The 24,579-nt window shown below is 39.1% G+C and overlaps 1 protein-coding gene across 1 annotated transcript; it reads left to right on the top strand.

Annotated features, from left to right (window-relative positions):
- Positions 1 to 1,260: 1,260 nt before the first annotated feature.
- Positions 1,261 to 24,571, top strand: LOC109064503 (serine/threonine-protein kinase WNK1-like). The gene is given in 26 exon segments (XM_042752747.1): positions 1,261 to 1,998; positions 3,066 to 4,214; positions 8,572 to 8,744; positions 8,825 to 9,045; positions 10,474 to 10,631; positions 10,968 to 11,056; positions 13,820 to 14,039; positions 14,280 to 14,562; positions 14,664 to 14,685; positions 14,687 to 14,777; positions 14,896 to 14,988; positions 15,103 to 15,204; positions 15,378 to 15,461; positions 16,482 to 16,561; positions 16,650 to 16,800; positions 16,908 to 17,024; positions 17,238 to 17,351; positions 17,439 to 17,493; positions 17,580 to 17,720; positions 17,895 to 18,550; positions 20,229 to 20,330; positions 20,429 to 20,862; positions 20,944 to 21,137; positions 21,223 to 21,315; positions 21,404 to 21,555; positions 22,850 to 24,571. Coding segments are annotated over 25 exon segments (4,818 nt in total). The 5' UTR covers positions 1,261 to 1,998; positions 3,066 to 3,506; the 3' UTR covers positions 23,135 to 24,571.
- The last annotated feature ends 8 nt before the right edge of the window (positions 24,572 to 24,579 follow it).

Below are 24,579 nucleotides of genomic sequence, written 5' to 3'. Positions count from 1 at the left end.
ATATTTTCGATTTCTTGTAGTATGTAATTCGTCCAAATTGGACAAAATATGTATAGTTAATTTAGAAAAAAAAAAAAAAAAAAATCTGCTTCTAGTTTATGCCATGATATGCCCTATACTCTTATTATCTTTATTTGCGTCGGTGTATAGTCATCCTGCCCCAAACCATGTAGATTTCTAAGCTACACTTTATCACCTAGATAGATAGAGAACAGAGATAAAATCCAGTTGGTGGGGTTTGATCCCTCTTAAAGGGACAGTTCACACAAAATAGACATTCTGTCATTAACTCACAATCTCATGTTTTGCATAAAACATGATTTTCTCTCTTCTGTGAAACTTTGTGTTAGGTGTACCATGCTTCCACGTGTTTAATTCAACCATGATATAGGCTACAAATCTACTTTAATCAAATTGCAACACACTTCCATGCCTAATATAGGCCTACTATTAATTTACAGTTCTGTTTAATTCTTTTTCTTAACCCTGACTTAAGAAATAATCCGGAAAACAATAATTAAAAATTATATTGAGCCCTTTCCCAAAAACCTAGCCTAATATTTGTATATGTGCTTGATGCTTTGTTTCATATTTGATACATGAGGCTTTTATGGCTCAAATAGGCCTATCATGAGAATACTGCGGAGGCTGAACGCAGGCCGATTACACTCTTCTGTGTCAGCCGCGCCACAAGGTTGCGCTGTTTTCTTTCAAATAAAAGCGCAAATACACATAGAAAACGTATCCTTGTGGTGCGGCTGACACAGAAGAGTGTAAGCTGCCTGCGTTCAGATCATATTTTCCAAAATGGCGCTACGGTGATGTGGAGTGATGTAGAGTGACACAGAGGAGACAAATTGTTGAATAAAGTTGTTTTTCTTGTTTAATCTGCGTACAAAAAGTATTCTCATCGCTTCATAATGTTACGGTTGAACCACTGATGGCAGATGGTCTATTCTGCCTATGCTTTTCATACTTTTCTGGACCTTGACAGTGTATTTTACTTGCCAGTCTATGGGATAGTCACAAGCCTCCCGGTTTTCATCCAAAATATCTTAAATAGTGTTCTGAAGACGAACGAAGTTCGTGAAGTTTTTACTGGTTTGAAACGACATGGGGGTAAGTGATTAATGACAAAAATTTAATTTTGGGGTGGAGTATCCCTTTACGTAAATGTTTCCAGAATTGTCATTTTTGAGTGTACTGTTCCTTTAAAACACGAGGTCATGCAACATGCGTTCGTCGTTTCAGCAGGCGGCGCTATTTTCTAACTGTAAGACATTACTCGTCTCGGATAAAGACAAGCAGGGGGAGTGTTATTGTTTATCACGAAACCGGTTTGTGCATGTAGCATGTATTTATGCGATGGCGAATATGATGGGAATCGATGGCATGCAGATTGCGTAGCCTTGAACCCTGAGCGTGCAAATCGTCTGCATCTGTTCGGGATCTTTCGCTGTCAACAATAGAGCCACAAAGCGCTCGCGAGCGCGCTGCACCCAAAGCCAAGTTTCGCATCGGCGTTAATGCATATAGACTCGAAGCTTTACAAATATTGTTTAGCATCCTGTTGATGTAAATACAGAAACGTAAACTTGGATTGCATCGTTTGCACGCACGACGTCATGCAGTAGGCGACTGTACAAGGAAGATGAATCGAGGTCAGTTGAAAGGGAATAACAAAGAGAACCTGCTCTGCAGTCTCGCGAGCAACGATTAGCGGAAGCGGCACGCTGTTGTAGTGTGTGACATTCGAACTTCGCAGGATCGCTAGGAACGGTTTAGAGCAGTAACCGACGTTTAGCCATTTTGTCTGACGTTTACTGAATATAAATAAAGTTGAGCTACAGACGCTGAGCTGTTCTTTTGCTTCGCGCCGGATAAACGTTATTTCAAATACTGAGCACGCGCGTTTGGGGAATTACCGGTTAAACCTGGAGTTGTCCGTTGGTTATTCACCGATAACTGAAGAAGATGACGACGACACTTAACATTATGGTAAGTTTGTGTCTTAAATGTGTGACAAAATGGTCAGTAGTGAAATTAAACGTTGTCGTGACTAATATTTATTTATTTACAAGTAGTACATTTATGGTTAACGCCAGATGTAATAGTTGGTAAGAGATTAATTTAAAGGGATAACGTTAGTTTACCTAAAAATTGAAATTTCGTTTACGCGTTCATTTACACGTCATTGTGTCGTTTATACCCCTTATGGCTTCATTTCTTTAAGGAAAAGAAAGAAATTTCGAAATTTGCTTTTCTATATTTTCCATGATTGTGAATGGGGACGGAGTCTTTCAAGCTTAAAATGTCGCAAGTCACCATAAAAGTGTAATAAAACTAGTCCACATAACACTTGGGCTATTTTCCAGTTCTTCTAGATTCTTATGATAAGCTTAAGATATTGACAATGACTTTTGATTAAAAAAAAAAATAGAAGCTCATTCAAAGTATTTCGTCTCACTGTATGAGGGAAAAGTCGTAAGTACAGTTTTCAGCATCTTACTCTTACATCAAAATGTTTTTGTTTTGTTCCTTTTTATTATTTGAGACCATAGACTATTTTGTGTTCACACATGGCAAGGACAAATCTAATTTACTAATCCCTCAACATATGTTCACTGTCCTGAAGATGGATACTGTTTGTTCACTGTCTTCAACAAGTTATTTCAAATTAAAAGCATAGATATAGCGTAAATTACTTTTGTTGTTTGTTTAAATAGGATTAGAATTATATTAATGACGAAGAGTCACGGAAATGTGCTATCTGGAAATTGTTTTGAATTTGACGTGAGGGTTAAATGTGAAAAATCTGAGAGTTACTTCCTCCTACACTGTCTTTATCTAAAAGTTTCAGTATGACTGGTCTATTTTTAAAATAATAAAAGTGACATCCTGTCATTATAGTTAGTGAAAGTAATTTCTTTTTAACCTTATTTGAATGGGTTAAAATTTGCTTGGTTGTGGAAAAGCCTTGCGTACATGCAGCCATTTAAGTTTAGTCTAAATTTGTTAACTGTGGCTAACCACCTTGGTTAAATTATATTTTGTCTTTCTTTCAGTGAATCAGACGCGACCGTTAAACTTTGTGCTCTGGCACGACTTCAGAGTTGAAAGTGATTATTACATTTATCAGCAGGCTACTGCCCTGCCCCCTCGGGAGACCCCCTATGTGGATTGAACACACCCCACAGTTTTACACAGGATGGATGAGCTGGATGTGAGATCTCCTTTTTGTCATCATCATCAACAACGTATTTTGATCTGTGCATGGATCCTGCGTTACTTTTATCACCAAGCACTTCCCGTGCTCCTCTCCAGCACCTTAGTTTGCAAGAGTATTGACTTTATCTGAACTGCTGTTTTGAGAAGAGAGAGGTTTGGCAAGTTTTTACTTGGTTTGAAGCAACCTCTTCTCGCTAGCGCACATTTATACTGCTTTTTTTCCATGTATGGATAGCATATAAGATTTGACCCGACTTCTTGCTCCACTCCGTGGAGAAATGTCAGAGAATCTCAACGACAATATGGTCAAGTTCCTTTCCCCCCCTTCGAAGAACATCAACGGCTCCAGCTCAGACACGCTGGTGGGCGAGCGTCTAGGTGTCGAGGTCCGCCGTCGCCACCACACCATGGAGCGAGAACTGCTGAAGGCAGAGCACCGTTTCTTCCGTCGCAGCGTCATCAACGACTCCAATGCTACAGCGCTGGAGCTCCCCAGCAAGAACGCAATCCTAACCATCTCAACGGACTCCCACGCTCTTGGTTGTGAACCTCCTGCCTCGGAAACCAAAGCCGATTCAGTGGCCGCACAATCTGAAGAGTTGGTTGCACCAGAAGAGGAGGGTGAGGGTGTCAAGACAGCTGTAGAGTCAACGCCGGTGCTGAGTGCGAATACCACACATCTTCTCTCTGCAGAAGCACCACGTTTGGTTGCTGAGTTAAAGTCTGTAGATAGTGCTGATGCAAAACGAGAGGATGAGAAAGAGGAGGATGAAGAAGGTAAAGACAAGGCACGAGCTAAGGCAGATTTGCGGGATGCGAAGGCGGAGCTGGAAGACAATGAGGAAGTTGAGACAAACGCAGTCGGGACGTCGCCGGATGGCCGCTTCTTGAAGTTTGACATTGAGATTGGACGTGGCTCTTTTAAGACAGTCTACAAGGGTCTGGATACTGAAACCACTGTGGAGGTGGCATGGTGCGAGTTGCAGGTGCGTTTCTTTTATTTTTATACCTTAAGTGGCTTTTTCAGTTACATTTTTCAGTCTTTGTCAACACATTAGAGGCCAGGAACCAAGCCAACCAGTAACTTATTTTAACTTTTATTTGAAGTAAAAAAAGTATTTAAAAATTGGACCAATAGACAAAGGCACAAAACTATGTAATTGACAACTTCAATAAGGAGGAGAGGACTACGCAAATATTTTGACAGCATAGCAGGACTTGATTGCACCATTTCATTTGTGGTATTTCATTCTGCACAGCATCATGCTTAATTTAATTTTTCACTGGTAAAATGAAAAGTTGAAATAATGCGAACAGATGGGCTTCAACAAAAGCATACTGTCGTTGTAACAATCTCTGAACTGACAGTAGTTCTATCTTTATAGGTTTATGAGTTTAAATTCAATTTCCCTATGGAGAAAATAAATTGCTTCCGAGTGTTTTGCGCTTTATGGGTAGGACGTCATAGCTTTTGACAGCTAGGATAACAAAGTGCAACACTTGACATTGTTGGCACTCTTGATCTGTCCGCTGACGGTGGTAAATCACTATCTGATCTGCTCATTTGGGGAAAAAAAGCATACTATCTCATTCTCATTCTACTATCTCATGCTGTGAAACCTATAACCCTGTCTCAAGGCCTTTCCGGTATAGCACCTTTAAATGACAGTCTTATGACTAGTCAGTTTGATTTTAACTTCAATACCCCACCTACACCTTTCCAAGAGATGTGTCATAAGCTTGTATTGTTTGTGTTTAATTTTGCTGTTTAATCTCTTTAGAAATAGGAAACACTTTGACTAGTCCTTTTGTCACACCTCTGAAGCGTCTCACCTCTGACACTTAACACTTCTGGCATTTGGCCTGTTTTTATAACTTTTGTCTTCTTTGGCCTATGGTCCCGGCATTGTAGTGTTATCTTTGAATAGAAAATCCACATTTCCTAATTAGGTTATTCTAGACCACCAGGTGTGTATTGGAAGATGTGTGGCATATGCAGTAAATCATAGGTAGTGTTTATTTAGGGTGTTTTTTTTTAAACAGTCTAATTGCCGTGGAAGCCTGTTTCCATGTCAGAGTAAAACAAAAATGATAATAAATTGCAATTTTAGATCTTACGGTGTGACTCATTTTTTGGAATTGCATTTATATCATGCAATTGTGAATTAACACTACAGGTTTAAAGTTTAGAGTTAGTAAAATTTTAAATGGTTTTTCAAAAAAATCTCACAAATGTGCTCACAAAGGCTGCATTTACTTAAAAACAGTAATATTTTGAAATATTATTACAGTTTGAAGTAACCGTGTGTGTGTGTGAGTGTGAAAATCATACATTTTATTCAGGATTCTTTGATGAACAGAAAGTTTAAAAGAACAGCATTTATTTGAAATAGAAATCCTTTCTGTCACTTTAGAATTTAGTGCATCCTTGCTGAAAAAAAGTATTAATTTCTTTCAAAACAAATCTTGCTGGCCCCAAACTGTTGAGTAGTTGTGTATATTTCATAGTGTGACTTTTTCATATTTTAAACATAATTTATTTTCTTATAGTACTTAATTATTTACTTCTTCAGCCATTTACCTTTTTTTTTCTCTCTTAATTATTATATTTTTGATAATTAGTGAACCGTGAGAAACATGGGCTTTTAAACATTTTGCACTCGTTCCATTTTATTGGTTTATGAGATGATAAAAGCATGAGTAATGTTTGTGAGGTGTGCTTGCACAGAGAGCATGCTGACGCTGGCCAACTACAAAGCAGCAGCACCTCTGTTGGAGAATCACCAGCTCATCAGTTGTGTGGCCCACTTCTAAGAAGTCTGTTTGCATACAGAGACCACCTTCATTTTGTTTTCATCATGTAGAGGAAGTTTTTTTATGTACCGATGTGCCTCATATAGTTGCGATTTCAAAAGTGGGTCAAGTTTAACCACCAAAGCAATTGTAATCTCCTGTGTGAATTATGGTGAGCTGGTTTGCCAAGGCTTGACTCTGCTACTGCTGCTCTCCACCTCCTGCTGCCTCTTCTTTTGCAGAGCGATGACGAGGCAGCACCACGTGAGCTGCACTTCTGCTCATACACTCGGTTGAAACAAAAGCCTCTCGCGTTCTCTCTAGCTTTCAGCCTCTCTTTACCTTACTTTTTTCACAATTTATGTGTCGCTGTCTCTATTTCTGTCTCTCAGCCTGTCTTGTGTGATATAACGGTATGTGTTATAAGCTGCAAGTTCACACTGCTGCAGAAAAGGGAAGGGCCTATGTATCTCCCCCACAAGGCCATCTGTCTACAGCGCCTTATGCTAAACACGGGGATGTTCCCCTCCCACATTTCTCTCCTTCACTTTCTCACATGCTAAACACATTTGAACAATATGTAGGTCACCATAAAAAGAAAATGAAAATGGGTCTCAGATGCTTCCCTTTTTTACAGAAGTTCCCTCTGCGTCCAACTCGATATACCACATGAAATACTCCAGTTATACGGTTAAGCCAGATAACTGAGTCATCGTTGTGAGTGCATACCACTGACTTTCAAGCAACTGCTTGAGTTTCATTCCAGTTGTCCTGCATTTGCCTTTCGCCCTGTATTTGATCCCTTTAACGGACCCTTGTAAATCCATTTAATCTTCTGCAGTAACCTTAAACTGTTTAAAGATTTCTTTTCCCAGTTGACACAATTTGTACTAGGCACACTTGTGTATTTTTAAACTATTTTAAATGTTTTGATTTGTTAATTATCTTCTCAAATAATTTTATTAAAAAATGTATTCGATTATTTGCCTGCTAAAAGTTTCGCATTACTGTTAACACTCCCATCAAAGCTTCATGAGTTTTCTTGAAGGTTGGAAATGCTGTAGTGTTACAATCACTTAAGTACAGCCATTCATTTACAGTAAATATATCTACAGTACCTTTCAAAAGTTTGGGATCAGTAAAAAAAAAAAATTCTTTCATTAAGCAAGAATGCATTCAATTGATCAAAAAGAACAGAAGTTTTTGTTAAGTCTTTACTATTTCAAATAAATCCTATTCTTTTGAACTTTATTTTCATCAAATTAAAAGATTTGTTTCCACAACACAAATTATGCAGTGCAGCTGTTTTCAACGGATAATAAGGAGAATAAGAAGTTTCTTGAGCAGCAAACCTCCTAAACTACATTTGTCCATTTTAAATTAATTGTTAAACGTATTGCCAGGTAATTCGTGCTTCAGATCCTCTCAGTAATCCTAATTCCTTGTCTCCCATCTGAAGTGGTATGTGCCCTCACACGTGAGCCGGATTCATGCCAAGAGCTTTATCCTCATACTGGAGTTCAGTGTGCTGGCCTCTCCTCTGGGGAAATGCTCCCACGCTTCGATGGCAGAGTGCACGGCTGTCTGTTGTAGGGTGGGGTGCAAAGCAGAGTCCCCCTTCCTCCAACTCACATCATTCAGTACTGATATTGCTTTCTACAGGGCTTTACTCCATTTCAGCATTGTGTTAATCGTGTTAATTGTACAGATGTGAGCGATAATAACGGAAGTTTTAACCCTAACTTAGTTTACTTAGTTGTTCCTGCTGGGCTTGGCAAAGGCAAACTCACGGCTAAATGTTTGTCATTCCAAAAATGGCAGCTGACCGCACCAAATGTAGGTCAACTAAGAACTAAGAAATGAGTGCATTTTTTTAACTGTAGTCAGACACAGACTGCAAAACGGTCACACTGCTGGATTGGGTTTGAGCCAGGCACTTTGTAGTTTCATTGTAGATGATATTATTAGTGCTGCACCATCTACTTTGATTGCAAACGAGATTTTTGCATGCAGCAGTATTTCCCTCTTGACGAAACCACAATTCAGCACACTTATTTTTTTTTTGTCATCATCAAAGTAGAGAGTGTGCACACAGAGGTGCTGAAAGCAGTTGGTTATGAGGGTGTTTTGTAAGAAAGGTGACTATAAATTGAGTTAAAGCACTGCAGTTTTTATGTAGCATCTCTTTTTATTTAAGTAATGAAGAAAAAAACATTCCGTCTCTTATCAGCCACTTTGACACTTTACATTTATAAGTTTAGAAGTTTTCTAAACAGTGCAAATAAAAAAATGGGTGAAATTTCACAAGCAAAATCCAATCATTTCAATAGGAATCTGGGAATTTAAAGTAAGAGAGAAACACTTTCTCGTGCAACTTTCATATCGGTTATTTATTTAGGGAAATTTGCCACTTTGACCAACAGAATGCTGCTTGTTTTGAAAGTGATTTCTGTGTTAGCTGTGGTTCTTTTTTTTTTTTTTTTTTGTTGATGAAATTTTGTTAATGTGACCTTACATTTATTCTAACAAAAATATGAAATTCTTTTTCAGGATCGCAAGTTGTCCAAGTCAGAGCGGCAGCGTATTAAAGAGGAAGCCGGAATGCTGAAGGGTCTTCAGCATCCCAACATAGTACGCTTCTACGACTCCTGGGAATCATCCTTGAAAGGGAGGAAGTGTATTGTCCTGGTGACTGAACTCATGACATCTGGGACACTCAAGACGTAAGTGCTCTTATTTGTTCCTGTCAGTTTATTTTAAGCTATCACCTGCTATGATTGACTTGTTTTCTGTGCCCTTGTAGGTATCTAAAACGGTTTAAGGAGATGAAGATCAAAGTCCTGCGCAGCTGGTGCCGGCAGATTCTGAAGGGGCTGCACTTCCTTCATACCAGGTCGCCTCCCATCATCCACCGGGACCTTAAGTGTGACAACATCTTCATCACCGGACCTACCGGATCTGTCAAGATTGGAGACTTGGGTCTGGCTACCCTCAAGAGGACCTCCTTTGCCAAGAGCGTCATAGGTACGGCTAAGTATTTGCAACTGCATTATCGCCTCCAAATCAAAATCCATTCGAATTGTCCGACTCAGTTTTGTGGTTGTGGGAAAGGCAGATCCTTCATTCCATGTTTCTTTTTCAAGTTTCTTTTCTTCTTCTGCTTCTTTTCAAAGCGTGTTTTAATGACAGTGGTGAGAAAGCAGACCACAGCGTTTCCCTGAGCGCTCGAACCGCAGCAAACCAGGGCTCCCGCTTTACGGAAGATGTCTCTTGACACCCTCCTTTAGTTCAAACATAGTTTTTGTCTTTTCTTCTGCCACAATTTCAGGTACCCACAGACAGAGTAAGTAGTTGTGGAGCGGTTGTAGGTATTTTGTGACTCGTCTGCAGGGAAACCTGATCTGATCTTGGAATAACACTAGAGCTAGAGCTGAGCCCTGGGCTGGCAGGTACCGTGAGTGATCTTTTGCTCTGGTTCGGAAATTTGTGGTCTGTTTCTTCAGTCAGCCATGATTTAATGATGATGATGCTAATGAATCTGTTCATTTTTTCCCCCCACAAGGAAATGCTTGTTTTCTTTCAGTGTGTCAGTGTCTGGAGCTCAAACCTTAAACTCTCTGTTTAACTCCCTCATACTTTTAGCTTTAAGATCTTTGTGTTTTTGTTTTGTTTTGGAAGCATTAGGCTCTAATTTCAGGTCTCCCCTTATTCTACTTAAAGGATTATTTAGTGTACTGCAGTACAGACAGTAAGTATGCAGAAATGAGCCTGGTAAGTTCACCAGTATTATGTGACACATATCAGTCTGAATCATTATCAATATGGGAAGTTTGTCTGTGTGAGACCTTTGTCAATGGGTACTTGGTTACTAGTTCTCCTGGTGCACAGAACATCACTTTTCAGTAAGCTTTGGAGGGTAAAATGTTTGAATTGCTCAACCTTTTCTCTTTACAGGTTAACCCAAAGTTAGGACTTTTTGAAAGGTTTGTTTTCCATAGCTAGTGTTTTTAGTTTGGTCTTGTGGTAAAAGCATCGGGCCCTCTGACCACGGACCAGTTTTAAACTTGCTGTTTGGGCTAACAACAACAAATATGTTGATTTCTTAAATCCATTCTGTATTGTTTAAAGTCATGTGGTCAGTCCAGGCCTTCGAGTGAGTGCTGTGCACTAGTTTGGTTTTTCTCATACACAGTCCTCCCCTTGAAGGTCTTACACAGAGAAACTTGGGCTTCTTATCATTGCAATCTAACTGAGGGCAGTTTCCCCTTCCTCTTTGTTTTTTTTTGTTTTTTTTACTTTCTATCCCCTTTTTGCTCTCCTTCCCTCTACCTCTCTCTTTTCTCGCAGGTTGTGCCCGAGCAGTCTTCAGCGACAGCAGCATCATCTTCTCACCTCTTCACTGAGAGGGTGTAATAGGGTACTGAGAGAGTTCTGAACCATTCTTTTAATTAGGTACCCCTGAGTTCATGGCGCCTGAGATGTATGAGGAGAAGTATGACGAATCGGTGGATGTGTATGCCTTTGGGATGTGTATGCTGGAGATGGCTACTTCTGAGTATCCGTACTCCGAGTGTCAAAATGCAGCTCAGATCTATCGCAGAGTCACCAGCGTAAGTCCACACTCCACCGGCGGAGGAGAGTGTCCCCGCACACTCATCCTCCCCTTGTTTGCTGCACTATTTTAGTCTTTTTACCCCTTTTTTGCCCTTTGTGGGGGTGTTTCCTTTCTGCATTTTTCTCACACAGTGGTAAGTTGTTTTTTTACCTCTACCAGTAAATGCGGAAGCCTCTCACAAAACCAGTACTGACATGACATAACCTAATGGTATCAGACAGATTTAGACTTAATTCAAAATGTAGTATTTTTGAGAAAATCCGGCCCCAAGTTAAAGACATCTCCACTTTCTACACAAGTGATCTGATTGTTTCCTGTGCTGTGTTTACAGGGGGTGAAGCCTGGCAGTTTTGACAAAGTGGCTATTCCTGAAGTGAAGGAGATCATTGAGGGTTGCATACGTCAGAATAAAGATGAGAGGTGGGCTGACATTTACCAAGCATGGGAGTTCAGTTGTCGTATTGTCATAAGGTCTAGCTTTCACAACCTGTTTTTCTTTCTTGTCCACTGGAAATTTGTGGTAAGGTATTTTCGGTGTTTCACTGGTTACATCACAGTATAATATTGAACAGGCTATACTTGCAGCCTCATTTTCATTTGTGTCATATGAAATACAGTGTCTGATTGTATTGAGATCTATGTTATTACAACACAATTATTGAATGTCTTTAATCCAGTTTTATCACATGTAAGGTCATAAAATATCTGCAATGTCTTTTACATGCACGTTCTTAACCTGGCTTAAGCCAGCAATGCATGTGGTTACATCAGAATGAGAGGAGAATGAGTTTGAACATGTTCCCACTGACATTTTGGATGCTTTATTTAACATGAAATACTCAGTAAGATAAACAAATGATTATGTTTTGATGTCACTACTGAGGAAGTTAATTAAGAAATTTTGCGTGTTGCCATCGTGGCTAGATAGGACAAAAACTTAGATTAACATGTAAAAAATAGCCTGTGGCGCGTGTAATTAGGACATAGTGTCATTGTAAGAGTTTTTATATTTGGGAATGAAAAAAAATGAGTTGCAATAAGGCCTAATGTGATTATTAAACTTCAAAAAGCTGTAATAGTACTTCACGTTTCAGAGTAAAGACACAGCACTTTTGTGCATTGCTTGCAGCTTCAGAGCAATTCGCCATCAAATAGTACAGAACATTTATTCTGAACAGTTGACTGTTAATGGATAATGACAGTGTTTACTTTATGGTGTTTATATTACAGTGTTCTAGATGATATAAGAGTGCACATTATATTTTCATATTTAATGACCTGCTGGAAGTTGTAAAGCTTAGACATTTCAAAATACAAGACCTGGTGTATTTCGTGCTTGTTTATAATTAAAAGTCCTGCTTTAGGCATACAATTGTATATCTGCTTATTATTGGTATTTTTATTACACAATAAGCTGTCTACTCTGTTGTCATTTAACAGTAAGCTGTTTCGCATTTAACTGGAAGTAAACCCTTGTGGCTTCTCTTTGGGTTGCCCCATCACAAGCGGGAAAGACTTATTATATTTATCATTTGATTGGGATTGAATTCGTGTTAATTTACTATGGTTTACTCTATAAGAAGTTGTAAACTATTTTAGTAATCGTTTCGTTGCTAAATAATTTTTATTTGCCATAAGCGGCTCCTTTTCGTGCATATTTTAAATCTGCGGTGACCAAAGTGTGGCAGTAATGAGCCACCGGAGGTTTTACTCAGCCAGTACAGCAGGAGAAGTAGCGAATAGCCAATAGCTGGCCTCGTTTTATGTCACGTGCTTCCCGCACAGCGTCTCTCTGTCTGCAGCATTCAGCGTGATGGGTGAGGCAGGGCGGCAGTGAAGTAAGCTCGAGTAAGAAAAAGAAAAAAGCGGAAGATAAAACTAATCGGACGAAGTCATCCAAAGTGTGGGAGCAAAAAAGAGAGCAAGCCTAACTGTTAAGCCCTGAACATTTGGAGATGTTGACCTTTTTGCACTGAAATGCAAAGTTTTTCTCTCAAATAATGAGTGAATAGTGTTCTGCCTCATTTCCCACAGGTAGTCGAATTCCTGTCAGTTCAGGCATAAGCTGTTTTGTTAACATTTTATCGCTTTATTACATTTTTGAATTTTTGCACTGTTATAAGGACCACTACATATTTAAATCCGATGAAAATCACAGTGTGCAAAGACTTTTATTTGTGCAGATTCTGCAGTACAATGTTGTTTGCAAATGTTTAGTCGTAAAAGCTGATAACATTGCTTTTTAACAATTAACATTTAAAGCTTTGTCGTTTAACAGTTCATAATTCAGTTATGCAGCCTAATTATGACTGACTGAGAGAGGTTAATGTTTAAATGTATTTGAAATGCACTTTTTTCTAAGTATTCACTGCTCTTTTTCACACAGCAGGTTTTTTGTGTGTCCAATTTTTTTTCTGGACAACCTTCTGATGGATTTTACTTTAAATTTTACTTTAAAATGTGAGTTCCATTCAGGTTTCATGCCATTGGCACTTTATTGGAAGGTTTGTTTACAATTTCACAGCATAAGCTATAAAGCTGTTTCCCAGGTATAAGCTGTGTGTTTACAGGAAAAAAATAATAAAATGCAATTTACTGCAAATTTTAATTTGTTTTATTCTTATTCTTCTTCGTGATAATATGTTCTGAAAGATTCCTTAATAAGCTTTGTTCGGGATGTTAAACTACTTTAGGAGCCCTAAGGACTGCCATGGTAAAAACATTATTTGAAATCTCCTTGTGAAATTTGCTGGAGTATGTATGGGTCAGTGTTTTGATTGCAGAAGAGTTCGACAAAGGATAACTAACACATAATAAAACACAACTCCAGGTATGTTTTTGATGAGGATATGACAATGCAAAATGGTTAAAATCTCTAAAAAGTCTATGTTGAATGATAAAGACCCTTTGTTAATAATTTACTTTGGGGAAAAAATGGGCAAAACTAAAATATAAGTACATAAACCGATTCATCGATTAATCGTAAAAATAATCGACCGATTAATCGATTATCAAAATAATCGTTAGTTGCAGCCCTGGCTTCTCTTTGGGTTGCCCCATCACAAGCGGGAAAGACTTAATATTCTGTTTATTACTTGTCTTTAATCAATATATTGATATGTTCTTATTAATTATTGGTACAGGTCTTAAATTAAATTAAATGATTTTTTTTTTCTTTTTTAGGTATTGCATCAAAGACCTCCTAAGTCATGCATTTTTCCAGGAGGAAACTGGGGTTCGTGTAGAGCTGGCTGAGGAGGATGATGGAGAGCTAGTGTCCATAAAGTTGTTGCTGCGCATTGAGGATGTAAAGAAACTTAAAGGGAAATACAAAGAGAATGAAGCCATTGAATTTTCCTTTGACTTGCATAAAGACGTTCCAGATGACGTTGCCCAAGAAATGGTAAGGATACTTGGATTTCTGTTCTGTTTCCAAACTACAGATTCAAATCGATTGATGGTTTGAATCTCTAATTGGTTAATTTTTTGGCCTTACGTGTAATTATCCATATATAGTTATTCTGCAGTCTTTCAGTACATAAAAAAACCCCTGAAAGCCTGCAGAATTCCCCCTGGCCTTTTTTATAATATTGACCTGTCATTGTCTTTTGAAGTTAAATTCTGAGTAATCTTTTTCTTCAAGGTCGATTCGGGCTATGTTTGTGAGGGTGACCACAAGACTATTGCAAAGGCCATAAAGGACAGAGTGTCCCTGATCTCCCGTAAGAGAGAGCAGAGAAAACTTGTGAGAGAGGAACAAGAAAAGAGGAAGATGGTGCAGGAGAATGACCCCTCGCAGCTTGGACCACATACCGACACCACGGACAAGCCCCCTGGTCCCGCTCTGGCCCCGGTCATAATGGAGTCTGAAGAACATGAAGCAGATCAGCACCAGCAACTGCAGCAGCCTGGGGCCTCTGCTTCCAGTTAGTGTTGCAAAATGAGTCGTTTTGCTCTAATAAGATACAAAAAAAATGTCAAATGTGTTTGTATGGGAAAATGCTCTGAAAGTCTTATTGTCTCACAGCTGTAGGTTTTGTGGACCCTAGGTTCAGCGCCTGTCCCTGAGACTCACCCTGCCCAGCCAGGCACATCTTTCAGCACCATACAGCCTGATCCACAGCCACATCCACAAATCATGGTGAGTCATTTCCTTTGTATTTTGTTACCTGTCCTGGTTTTCAGAGCTAGTCATGTTAATCTGAAGAAATAAAAACTTGTTTGTTTGCTTTCTCCACTAAATTGCTTCTCCTCAACAGTCACAGCACCCAGCCCATGCCCCTCTGCAGCAGCCGAGCAGTACTTTGACCCCGGGTCCCACCTCCCAGACTGGAACTGTGGCCACATCCCAGGTACACTGCATGTGATCCATGACATGAAGACAAAAACATCTCGCTCTATATATCTGTTGTCTGTTAAACATAAACAAGAGTATACATGTTCTCCCCTCTTATGTGATTGGTCAGCCGGCCACTCTGCCCTCTGCCGTTCACGCTACCATCCCCTTGCAGTACCATCAGCCACCTCAAGATGGCAGTGCTCCCCCTCCAGGCCCTCAAATCTTACAGGTACAATATGAAAAGGTGCCCTCTGATGGCTGATCTTACATCTTCCATTGACCTGCATGTTGCTTGAGGTGTTGTGTGTGCTTTCAACTTCTTGGCAGTTCAAACATTAATGCTACTGTTCTTTGCTTCTCCATCTTTTTCTTGCATGCTGGCTGCTCTTACATGCTTGTCAGATATGGGCATGTCAGCTCAGCCCTCCTGTTTTCTCACCACCTCCAAATGCTGAACAGCTCTATTTTCTATATCAGGCCTGTCAGGTACTAGTCGTGCCTAACACTGTGGTGTGTGAATTAGCAGTTTGCCAATGTGGGTTTTTAGTGCTGATAATAATATCTACAGTGCAGATGACTGATATAATGCTTTTACATATAATGCGCATATAAAAATATAGTTTTGTTTCATAGTTTTTACACAGTATTTTTTTAAAATGTATTTATAATGCTTAACAAAAAATATTAATTATCAAGTGTGTTGGTAGATGCTTAGTTTTCAGTGAACTTTGAGTAAATGTAGAAAATGTCAGTAATTTAGTGTACTCTACTGTTCAAATATTTGGGGTCGGTATTATTTTAAAAATGTGTTTGGCTGTTTTAGGTCTGTACTTTATTTGATTAAAAATACAGTAAAATCAGAATAATTATTACAATTTAAAATCACTCTTTATTTTTGATTTTTTTTTTTTTTTTTTTTTTTTTATGTAGTTCCGGTGTAATGTCGAAGCTGAGTTTTTAGCTTCAGATTGCATCCACATTGCATCAGTTTACAACAATGCCTCCCTGTGATTGTGTGTTATGAATAAGGGCCATAGTGGTTTTGAGACATATTTTTAAAAAGTTAAACTAACATCAATTTTACCTCGCTTTCTAAACGTGCAGCCCTCTTGTGTGAGATGCGAGTGCAGCGGTGATAAATGCGCAAAATATGCAATCTGTGTGATCGGCCCCGTTTCAGTTTTGACGTAATCAAGATCTCCGCATTGATGTTCTCCTTTTTTTTTTTCACAATATTTTGAATAAACAACACAGGAGCGCTGCATCTAGAGGGTTCAACTTGATAGACTAATAAAAACGATAAAAATCAACGACACTTACATCGTCATTGCATTTCGTGTACCACTGATAAGGCTGCCTGACGCACACCAAAAATCTGAATGCAACGTTTTTTATTTTAAATTATAAATATTTGAAATTAGAATTTTTATCTGACACCCCTATTATGAATGATTGTGATCTGGAGTCAGTGGCGTTCTAAAATTCTAAATCAATTCTCTATTTCAGGCACCACTGACCGTGTCCCAACCGCAGCCAGTAGAGCAGTCACAACCACAAACATCTCTGGTTCCAACCTCCACAGAAAGGTGAAACATCTTTTTTATAATTCATGTTTATTAACATTGACATTCCAGTAGAGAGAAGTTTAACTACTGATGTTTTTGGTGCCCTTAGTGGTCACTCAGATGCTGCTTCTGGTCTGAGTGATGGGAACGAGGGCAGGCATGAGGGGCGCTCTATGAAACGACCCCAGAGCCGCTCTGTACGCAGCCGCTCCCGCCAAGAAAAGATGGCCAAGGCCAAGCTCAAGCTCAATGTGCTGAATGTAAGTTATGTTCAAATCATAATTTGATTTGTTTTTAATAATGGCATCACATTACATTTTGGTGTATAATAACAGTGTGGGGTTATTGATCTGTTTGTTTTTTGTAGATTTCTAATATTGGGGACAGAGTTGCTGAATGTCAGCTGGAAACCCATAACAGGAAAATGGTCACATTCAAGTTTGATTTGGATGGAGATAATCCTGTAGAAATTGCTGAAATTATGGTAAACCTTTCTCTTACTTTCACCCTTTTTTAGTGGATAGATTGCCGGAGACCACTTCATTTGAAATTACAATGATATTTATTACAATATGTGTTGTTTTTTGCATTTAGCATTTGATGCATTAATATTCTGGCTCTTAATATCCAGGATGTTTAACTTCTTTAAATATTGAATAAAATTTGATTGTAATGTCTGTGTGTAACTGCGTTTCAAATCAAAAGTAATTTTATCTTGGAGAGCGAGCGGGAATCCTTCATAGAGCAGGTTCGAGATGTCATTCAGATGGCAGATCAGAAAGGAAAAGCTCAGAAAAATAGTCAAAATCAGGTATGTTTGATGATTTTCAGACCATAAGAACAAATGTGAGAAATTATTTAACTATGACTAAAAAATTAAATTTTCCCATTACTTTAGGTGAGCAGTAATGTGGGCCAACAAGTACCTGAAATTTCAACATCCATTTTGCCTGGTAAGTGTACTTTGGTGTGATGTTCTTACATTTTATCCGCCCCTATCTTGCAACCTGTATCATTTGACATATATCACATTTTACAGGTGTGCCACCGAGCGTAGCAGCGCAGGTTGTACATTCAGCAGGCCGGCGCTTCATAGTCAGCCCAGTGCCTGAAGTAAGACTTTGCGAGCCGTTTTTTGGACCTCCTTCTGCAGACACATCATTTGAAGACTCTACACCAGGTCTGATTTACACATCCTCAAATAAAAGTGCCTAAACATCAAATACTTGATATACATATGTTGTGTAAAGTTTAATTTGTATCTGCTATGTTATAGCCAATGAAGCTTATATGACAATAAATTGAAATACAGCCAACCAACATTAAGTCTGATTCCATGCATTCTCACTTCCAGTATCTGATCCCACACCGGCCAGCAGTGTTCAGCAGGACCAAGCTAGCTTTGCACCTGGCTCAACACAGATTTCTGTTGTACCACCCACACCTGGAGGTCTTGCCCCAGAGACTTCTCAATACCAGAGCCCTGTCCCAGCAACCACTGTAACTCTGACAGCAGTCACCGCTCAAGTAACCACTCCTACACCAACTACCACTCAGCAAACCAGAACAGGGAGGATGTCTCCTTCTCCAGCCCCAACTGAATCACCAGCTCCACGTCGGCTGTCACTTCCCACCCCTTCCTTAACTCCTCAAAATGTTGTGGCTGAGAGCAATGGCTTGGATCAAGCTCAAGCCGCCATCCAGCAGGTGCAAGTCGGCCCCTCCTCTGTCCCTGTGACGCAACCATCTGTGACAGGAGATGGTGAGAGTGATGTACAGGGGAAGCCACCTGGAATTGAAGACATCCATGCTTTAGATCAGAAGCTGCGTTCCCTTTTCAAGGACTCCTCCCAGAGCTCCTCCAACCAACCTGATGGATCTGGAGAGACGCCTTCCAGTTTGTCTCTCAGTTCCAGTGGGAACTTTGCACCTGGTGCTTTTGCCTCTATGGTGACACCTACAAGCTATGTCCAGACATCATCTGCAGATCTGTCCCCACAAAGGCCACAGGTGGGGGAAGTTACTAACTTGCTGATTTGGTGTCTATGTTGGTATTTGGATGACATGATGCTAAATTTTTTTGGTCTAAATGAATTAATTTATTGAAAATGGCATTCAAACCTGTTTTTTTTTTAATAGTAAACTAATAAAAATCGAATTTAATATTAAACTATTCATTAAAATAAAGCTGAAATAACATTAAATGGAAATTAGAAATGCTGTCTTGTCACTTAATTGAAATTAAAGAAGATTAATTACAATAGCTAAAACTGAAATAAAAATAAAAGCTATACTGAAATATAAGATGACAAAAGAACATAATAAAATTACTAAAACCTATACTAAAACTAAAATACTATATTAAAATTATTTTATAAATATAAATACTATAATAGTGTGTATATATAGTACTAAAATTACACTGATTCACACATGACTTCAATACGCCTCTTCTGTGATGTTTAACATTTTAATTAAAAAATTATATATAATTTTTGTTGTAATAAAAACTGCTTATGAATATTTAAAAAAAAAAGACGTGATGCCACCAACATGCAAAGGAAAAATTTATATCTGCAGACTCATGACAGTAAGTCAAGTGTTAAAATCTTACATAATTTAACCTTTTATATGACAGGTTGAATGTCATGTAGTGACATGTAGATTAAAACGTGTATTCAAAATGTAAGGAAAATACATAACTTTTTACTTGCTGGTTATACTACATGACATTTTTAGTGTCATTAAATGTAAGCATCTCTAAAAAACTATATATAAAAGTTTCAAAAACAAATGAAACCATTTTAAATACAAAGTGTGCAATTTTTTTTTTTTCAAGGGGTCATCGGATGCCGATTATCCACAAGTTGAAAAGTCTATAACATACTTTGGTTAAAATTTCTCAATGGTAGTGTAAAAAAACACAATCTGTACCCTGTCAAAATCAGCTGTTTTTAGCACGCACTTCTAGTCCATGTTGCTTTAAATGCTAATGAGCTCTGCTCACTCCACCCCTCTCTTCCGTGGGGTGACAAGCAGACTGTAAACTTCAGCTGTGAAACTGGCTAACTAGCACATATTAGGAAAGGCGATTTGCAAAGATTCATAAAAAAATCCCTTATACTCACTTCTTCTGTAGATGTAGCTGGATCATGAATGATTTGCGCAAACTTAAACACATTTAAGAAGATCAGGGATTAGTTCATTCCTTTCGAAAAAGGAAAGTAAAGTTAATCTTCTGCATCTTCAGTGGCTCAGATGTTGGGAGTAAATAACGACAGCTATATTCATTATTACATTCAACAACAAAAAAACCTCAGTCGTTTAATTGGAGAAATTCTTGTTTTCCCCTGCACTGGAGTCGACACAATGGCAGACAGCTCACTCAGGGCAGGTCTGAGGTAAGATGGTCCTATCAATCAACCATCGTGGGAGCGGCCTGTGCAGAACTTCATCATTCTGACAGGAATCTCAGAACAGCCTGATGGGCAGGTCTGAGGTAAGATGGTCCTATAAATCTGGGTTGGTTTTTTTGGTTATAGGATTCAAACAACAACAAAAGTGGATTTTGCACCCGATGACCCCTTTAAATAGATTTTTAATTCCTTTTCTTTACTGTAGACAGTCTTTATTTGTCATTGACCTTTCAAAATGGTATATTGTATTTTACACTCATTTTCTTTTACAGACCTCCGTATCTGTAACTCAACCAGATGGACAGACCAGTGCTGAGGAGAAAGAGCCAGCAACATCACCACCCGAGGAAGCTTTCAAACTCGGCTTATGTCAGGTAGCTTTATATACTACTTCAGTGTGCACTAGGCCTCAGATTTTATGCCTGAAAAATTTGCATAGCAAGTTCATGTACATCCTCGTTCTCCATTTCAGGTTTCTGTGGCCAGTGATCAAGACCCAGGCACTGCTCAAGATCCAGCAGTCATAGTCTCATCTTCCTCCATCACCACATCTTCAACAACAACAACATCATCATCATCATCACCATCATCTCTCTCTAGCCCTGAAAACACTGTTCATAAATCTCAGACCCCTCCCAGGGTCAGCCCTGAACCCGTCCCTTCTACCACTACAGTCGGCCGCTTTCAGGTGACCTCCAGCACTGACATCAAAGTGGGCCGCTTCTCAGTGACTCCAGCAGAAGGAAAGAGCTCCTCCATAAGCTCTGCTGAGGGACCAGACTCGGCTAAAGAGTCTAAAATGACCCCTCCCACCGTGTCCATCACCAATCACTACCTCAGCAGTGACAACGACTCGGAACCAGAAGATGAGGGCTTTAAACGAGAGATGAACAAGCTCAGGGAGAGGTACTTGTGTTTTCTGTGAGCTCATTAATGATAACTGTGTATCTTGTGATCACCAATTAAACGTAAATTTTTTTTTTGCAGACATATGGGTGAGATCCAGGCATTACAGAATAAACAGAAGGAGGAAATCGAGGAACTCTATACACGTCTGGGCAAAATGCCGCCCTCTGTGGTGATCCCTCCAACCGTGGCCATCGCAGCAGGCAGAAGGAGACCCACTAAGGGCAAGGGGACCAGGTCAAGAAGTGGTAGTGGTACTGGTTCTTTTCAACAAGGTATCAGGGCATAGTGATTTACATCCAACTGTAACATGAGCTTGTGAAAAATTGGCATGATAAATGTAGTTTGATTTTCGTCTAGGGAACAAACAAGCTGTAGAGAGTGGAAGTTCAGTCAATCAGTCAGCCACTGGAAAGTCTGAAGCCATACCAGGCTCAAACATTCATGTGCTAGGTAGGACTTTCACCATTTTATTTAGAGAGTTTGTTTTCTCAAAATGCTCAAGTTTTTCTAATCCTTGAATAATCATTGTGGCATACAGTTACCACAAGTCCAGTGAGAGAAGAGAATGGACAGAGCCATGACCAGGACCAAGCACCTGCTGCTAATCTGCAACACAAGGGCACATTCACAGCGGACCTCCATCAGCTGGTGGATAACTGGGCCAGGGATGCCAAGAACAAGATGCCACAGGTTACGAAAGGCTCCAAAAAGAATGCACAAATTTTATATAATTTATAATATAATTACATTTTGTTTTAAAATAAAAATATATATTTTAGACTATAATACATACAAAAAAAAATATCTAAAATTTCAGACAGTTTCCATCACCCTGTTTTAATGCGCACTTTGAAGAATGGCATCAGAAACAAGTGATGAAAATGCCAAATTTCAATAAAAGAAAAAAAAAATCCTTTAATTTGCAAAACAGTTTTTACACTTGATTGAGGTGGTTTTTTGTCTTGTGAGATAAAGCATTAATGCAAATAATGGGAGATGGAAAAGCATTTGCCGAATAAATTCCTCCATGCTCATCAAAAAAAGTCATGTGACTTTGCGCAATGGGATGGCATAACCTGACTAACCAGTGGACCGATATTGTTGCACAGCATCTGAAATGTTGTTATGGTCATTCTGAAATACCCGAGCAAAGTCTGTCGTCAAAGTATTTCTGTATTTTCACACGACTGTGTTTCCAAACACCTGGCATCCACGGAAACAATGTCATTTATCATATTCAGTGGCTTCTCCCACTTTTCTTTGTAATATTTAAGGCCAGTTTATCAAAAAGTGAGGATTTTGTTTTCTTTGACTCGTCGGATGGAAACGGTGCTTATTCAAATTCATTTAATTAAATTCACAACTTTGGATGGAAACCCGGCTAATGTAGTTTTAAAAACTTATTTTACCCCAATTTTTGAGTGTGTTCGACATTGTAATGCTTATGAGAGTATCTTTCCGTTAGCTTCGCAACATGCTAATGTCATCATCTGGGAGTCTGACCTCAGCGGGTTTTGATACGGAGCTTTAGTCTTTGACATAAAGCCACCAATGTTAAAGCTGGCATGAAATGGGAATTCTCTGTCATTTTTGTAAATTCTTATTATAATTTGAATTGTGAATGATTCATGAATGCAAATGTTTAACAAAACTGTGCCAGCCTTCTACAGTCATTAAGTTTGTTTAAACCCTGCCCCTCCACTATCAACTTCAAGCTCGCATTCATTTTTAAGTGCAATGAATTAAACCAAGTCTCTGCCCTATACTGTTTTTCTTTTTCTATAATGCACTCAGATGTGTGACTGCAGAAAAAAAGATCTGTGGCTATTTCTGTTTCATTGCAACTTTAACAGTGGGTGTGTCCAGTGATATACAAAGTAGTTCAGAACATTATAGTGTTATTCGGCATGGTTGTAACATTATATTGACCAATCAAGATTTATTGATATAAATAGTAATCAAAGCCAACTGTCTTCTTCCTCAGATGACACGTAAATACTCTGCACCAGGTCAGCTTTGTTCTATGGGTGGCCACATGCCAGCCACCGCCAACCCTACAGCCGGGCGGAAGGGGTCACTGTGTGTGCCCAATCAGCAGTTTGGCTACACCTGCCCCACCTACAGCATGCCCCAGTGGGCTCAGACAAGCCCGCTGTCATCCACCTCTCCCCCCGCAGGACTACAGCAGGGCTTCCTCGTGCCCTCAGGAGCTCACCAGTCTGGAAACAACTGCGGGTCAACCAATCTACGCACCACTCAGGCGAGCTGAAACAGCAGGGTTGGTTCAAGGATGGGAAAAGATGTTCCTCGTGGGGCTGAGATTATCGGACCTAGTCCTTTACATGGATGTTTTATCCGACAGTTTACATCGGAAAGACTTTCAGGTCCATATAATGTGACTCGGGTTATTCGAATCTGCTATTTAAAGACTGATAGATGAATGTGTTCATTTGATAAAGAGGCACAGGAAGGGTTTAACTGGTGTATGTTGTCTTAAACATCAGATATATAGCCTTATAGTATGGATACTGTCCTTATTGTAATAAAGTCAGGCAGTGAAATACAGTGATGGTGTTGCGGTTTACCTACAGAAGAGTTAGTGAATGGATGGAAAGAGAAGACCAACCTGAATGAGTTTATCCTACATACGAGTCTAGATTGTTGTAAGACGGATAAAGAAGGTAGGAAGGAATGAATATTAGGAAGAAACAGCATTTCAGAGACAAGTATTGCTTAAGTAGTGCTTTGAAATGAAAGGAAGAGGATGTGCAATGGAGGGAGATTTAAGCAGGGTTTTATATCTCTTCGACATATATTTCTTAGCATTGTTAATTTGTGACTTTTTTTTATATATCATTTATGATGAGCTTACAATAATACAGTGTATCTTATTTAGACATTCACTTACTCCCTGTTCAAACCCTTGTGTGTAAGTGGATAGAAGGCTTAATTTGGATGAGTGAGCATCCTGTATGAATTTCTTTGTCCAATCACGTTGCTTTCAATTTGAATTAAGCTAGCCTTAAACCGCAGGATTATGTCTTCCCCATCTTTAAAATGTCACGCAACCATCAAAGCCCTTGCTGTAGTAATTAACTTGACCTTTGTGGTGAAAATATTTAATATGGTGCGTTTGACTGCAGCAACAGAAGTACAGTATTAAACTACAGCACCTCATTGCCAGTTTGTTAAATCACTCCCCCAAACCTTTTTTTGTATATCATAAATTGAGTGCCAATCGTTTGCGGAAATGACGTCCCGTAAAATGATCTGCTTGACTTCTCTAGAGAAGGTAAATGTTACTGCAATGCAGAAAACAGCGTTTAAAGGTTTAACCAACCAGGGAGGGTTTATATGTTACTTTTGATACTTGAGTGCACAGATTTGAATCCTTTGTAATTGACCAAAACCACATTTAGACACAGTTAAAACCATTGAAATACCACTAATCATAGTCACACGATCCCGTCACATAACTGAAATTCTGAAAACTGCATGGTTTCACAATCCACAGCTCACATATTCCCATAGAAAACAGCATTACATTTGTAGGGTCAAAAATTGCTGCTGATGTTTTCTTTCAAAAAGTTTCCATCCAGGGTCCTTTTGGTGATTTATCCATGGTTTTGTGTTTAAACAAATGTGTATAGATATATATATATTCAAATGCTTAATAAAACATTTTGGACTTTTCCTCCTCCCACTACATTGTGC

This window comes from Cyprinus carpio, chromosome B25, assembly GCF_018340385.1.
Source record: "Cyprinus carpio isolate SPL01 chromosome B25, ASM1834038v1, whole genome shotgun sequence".
Lineage (NCBI taxonomy): Eukaryota > Metazoa > Chordata > Actinopteri > Cypriniformes > Cyprinidae > Cyprinus > Cyprinus carpio.
The sequence above is the reverse complement of the archived record's forward strand: the minus strand, read 5'-3'. Positions and strand labels throughout refer to the sequence as shown.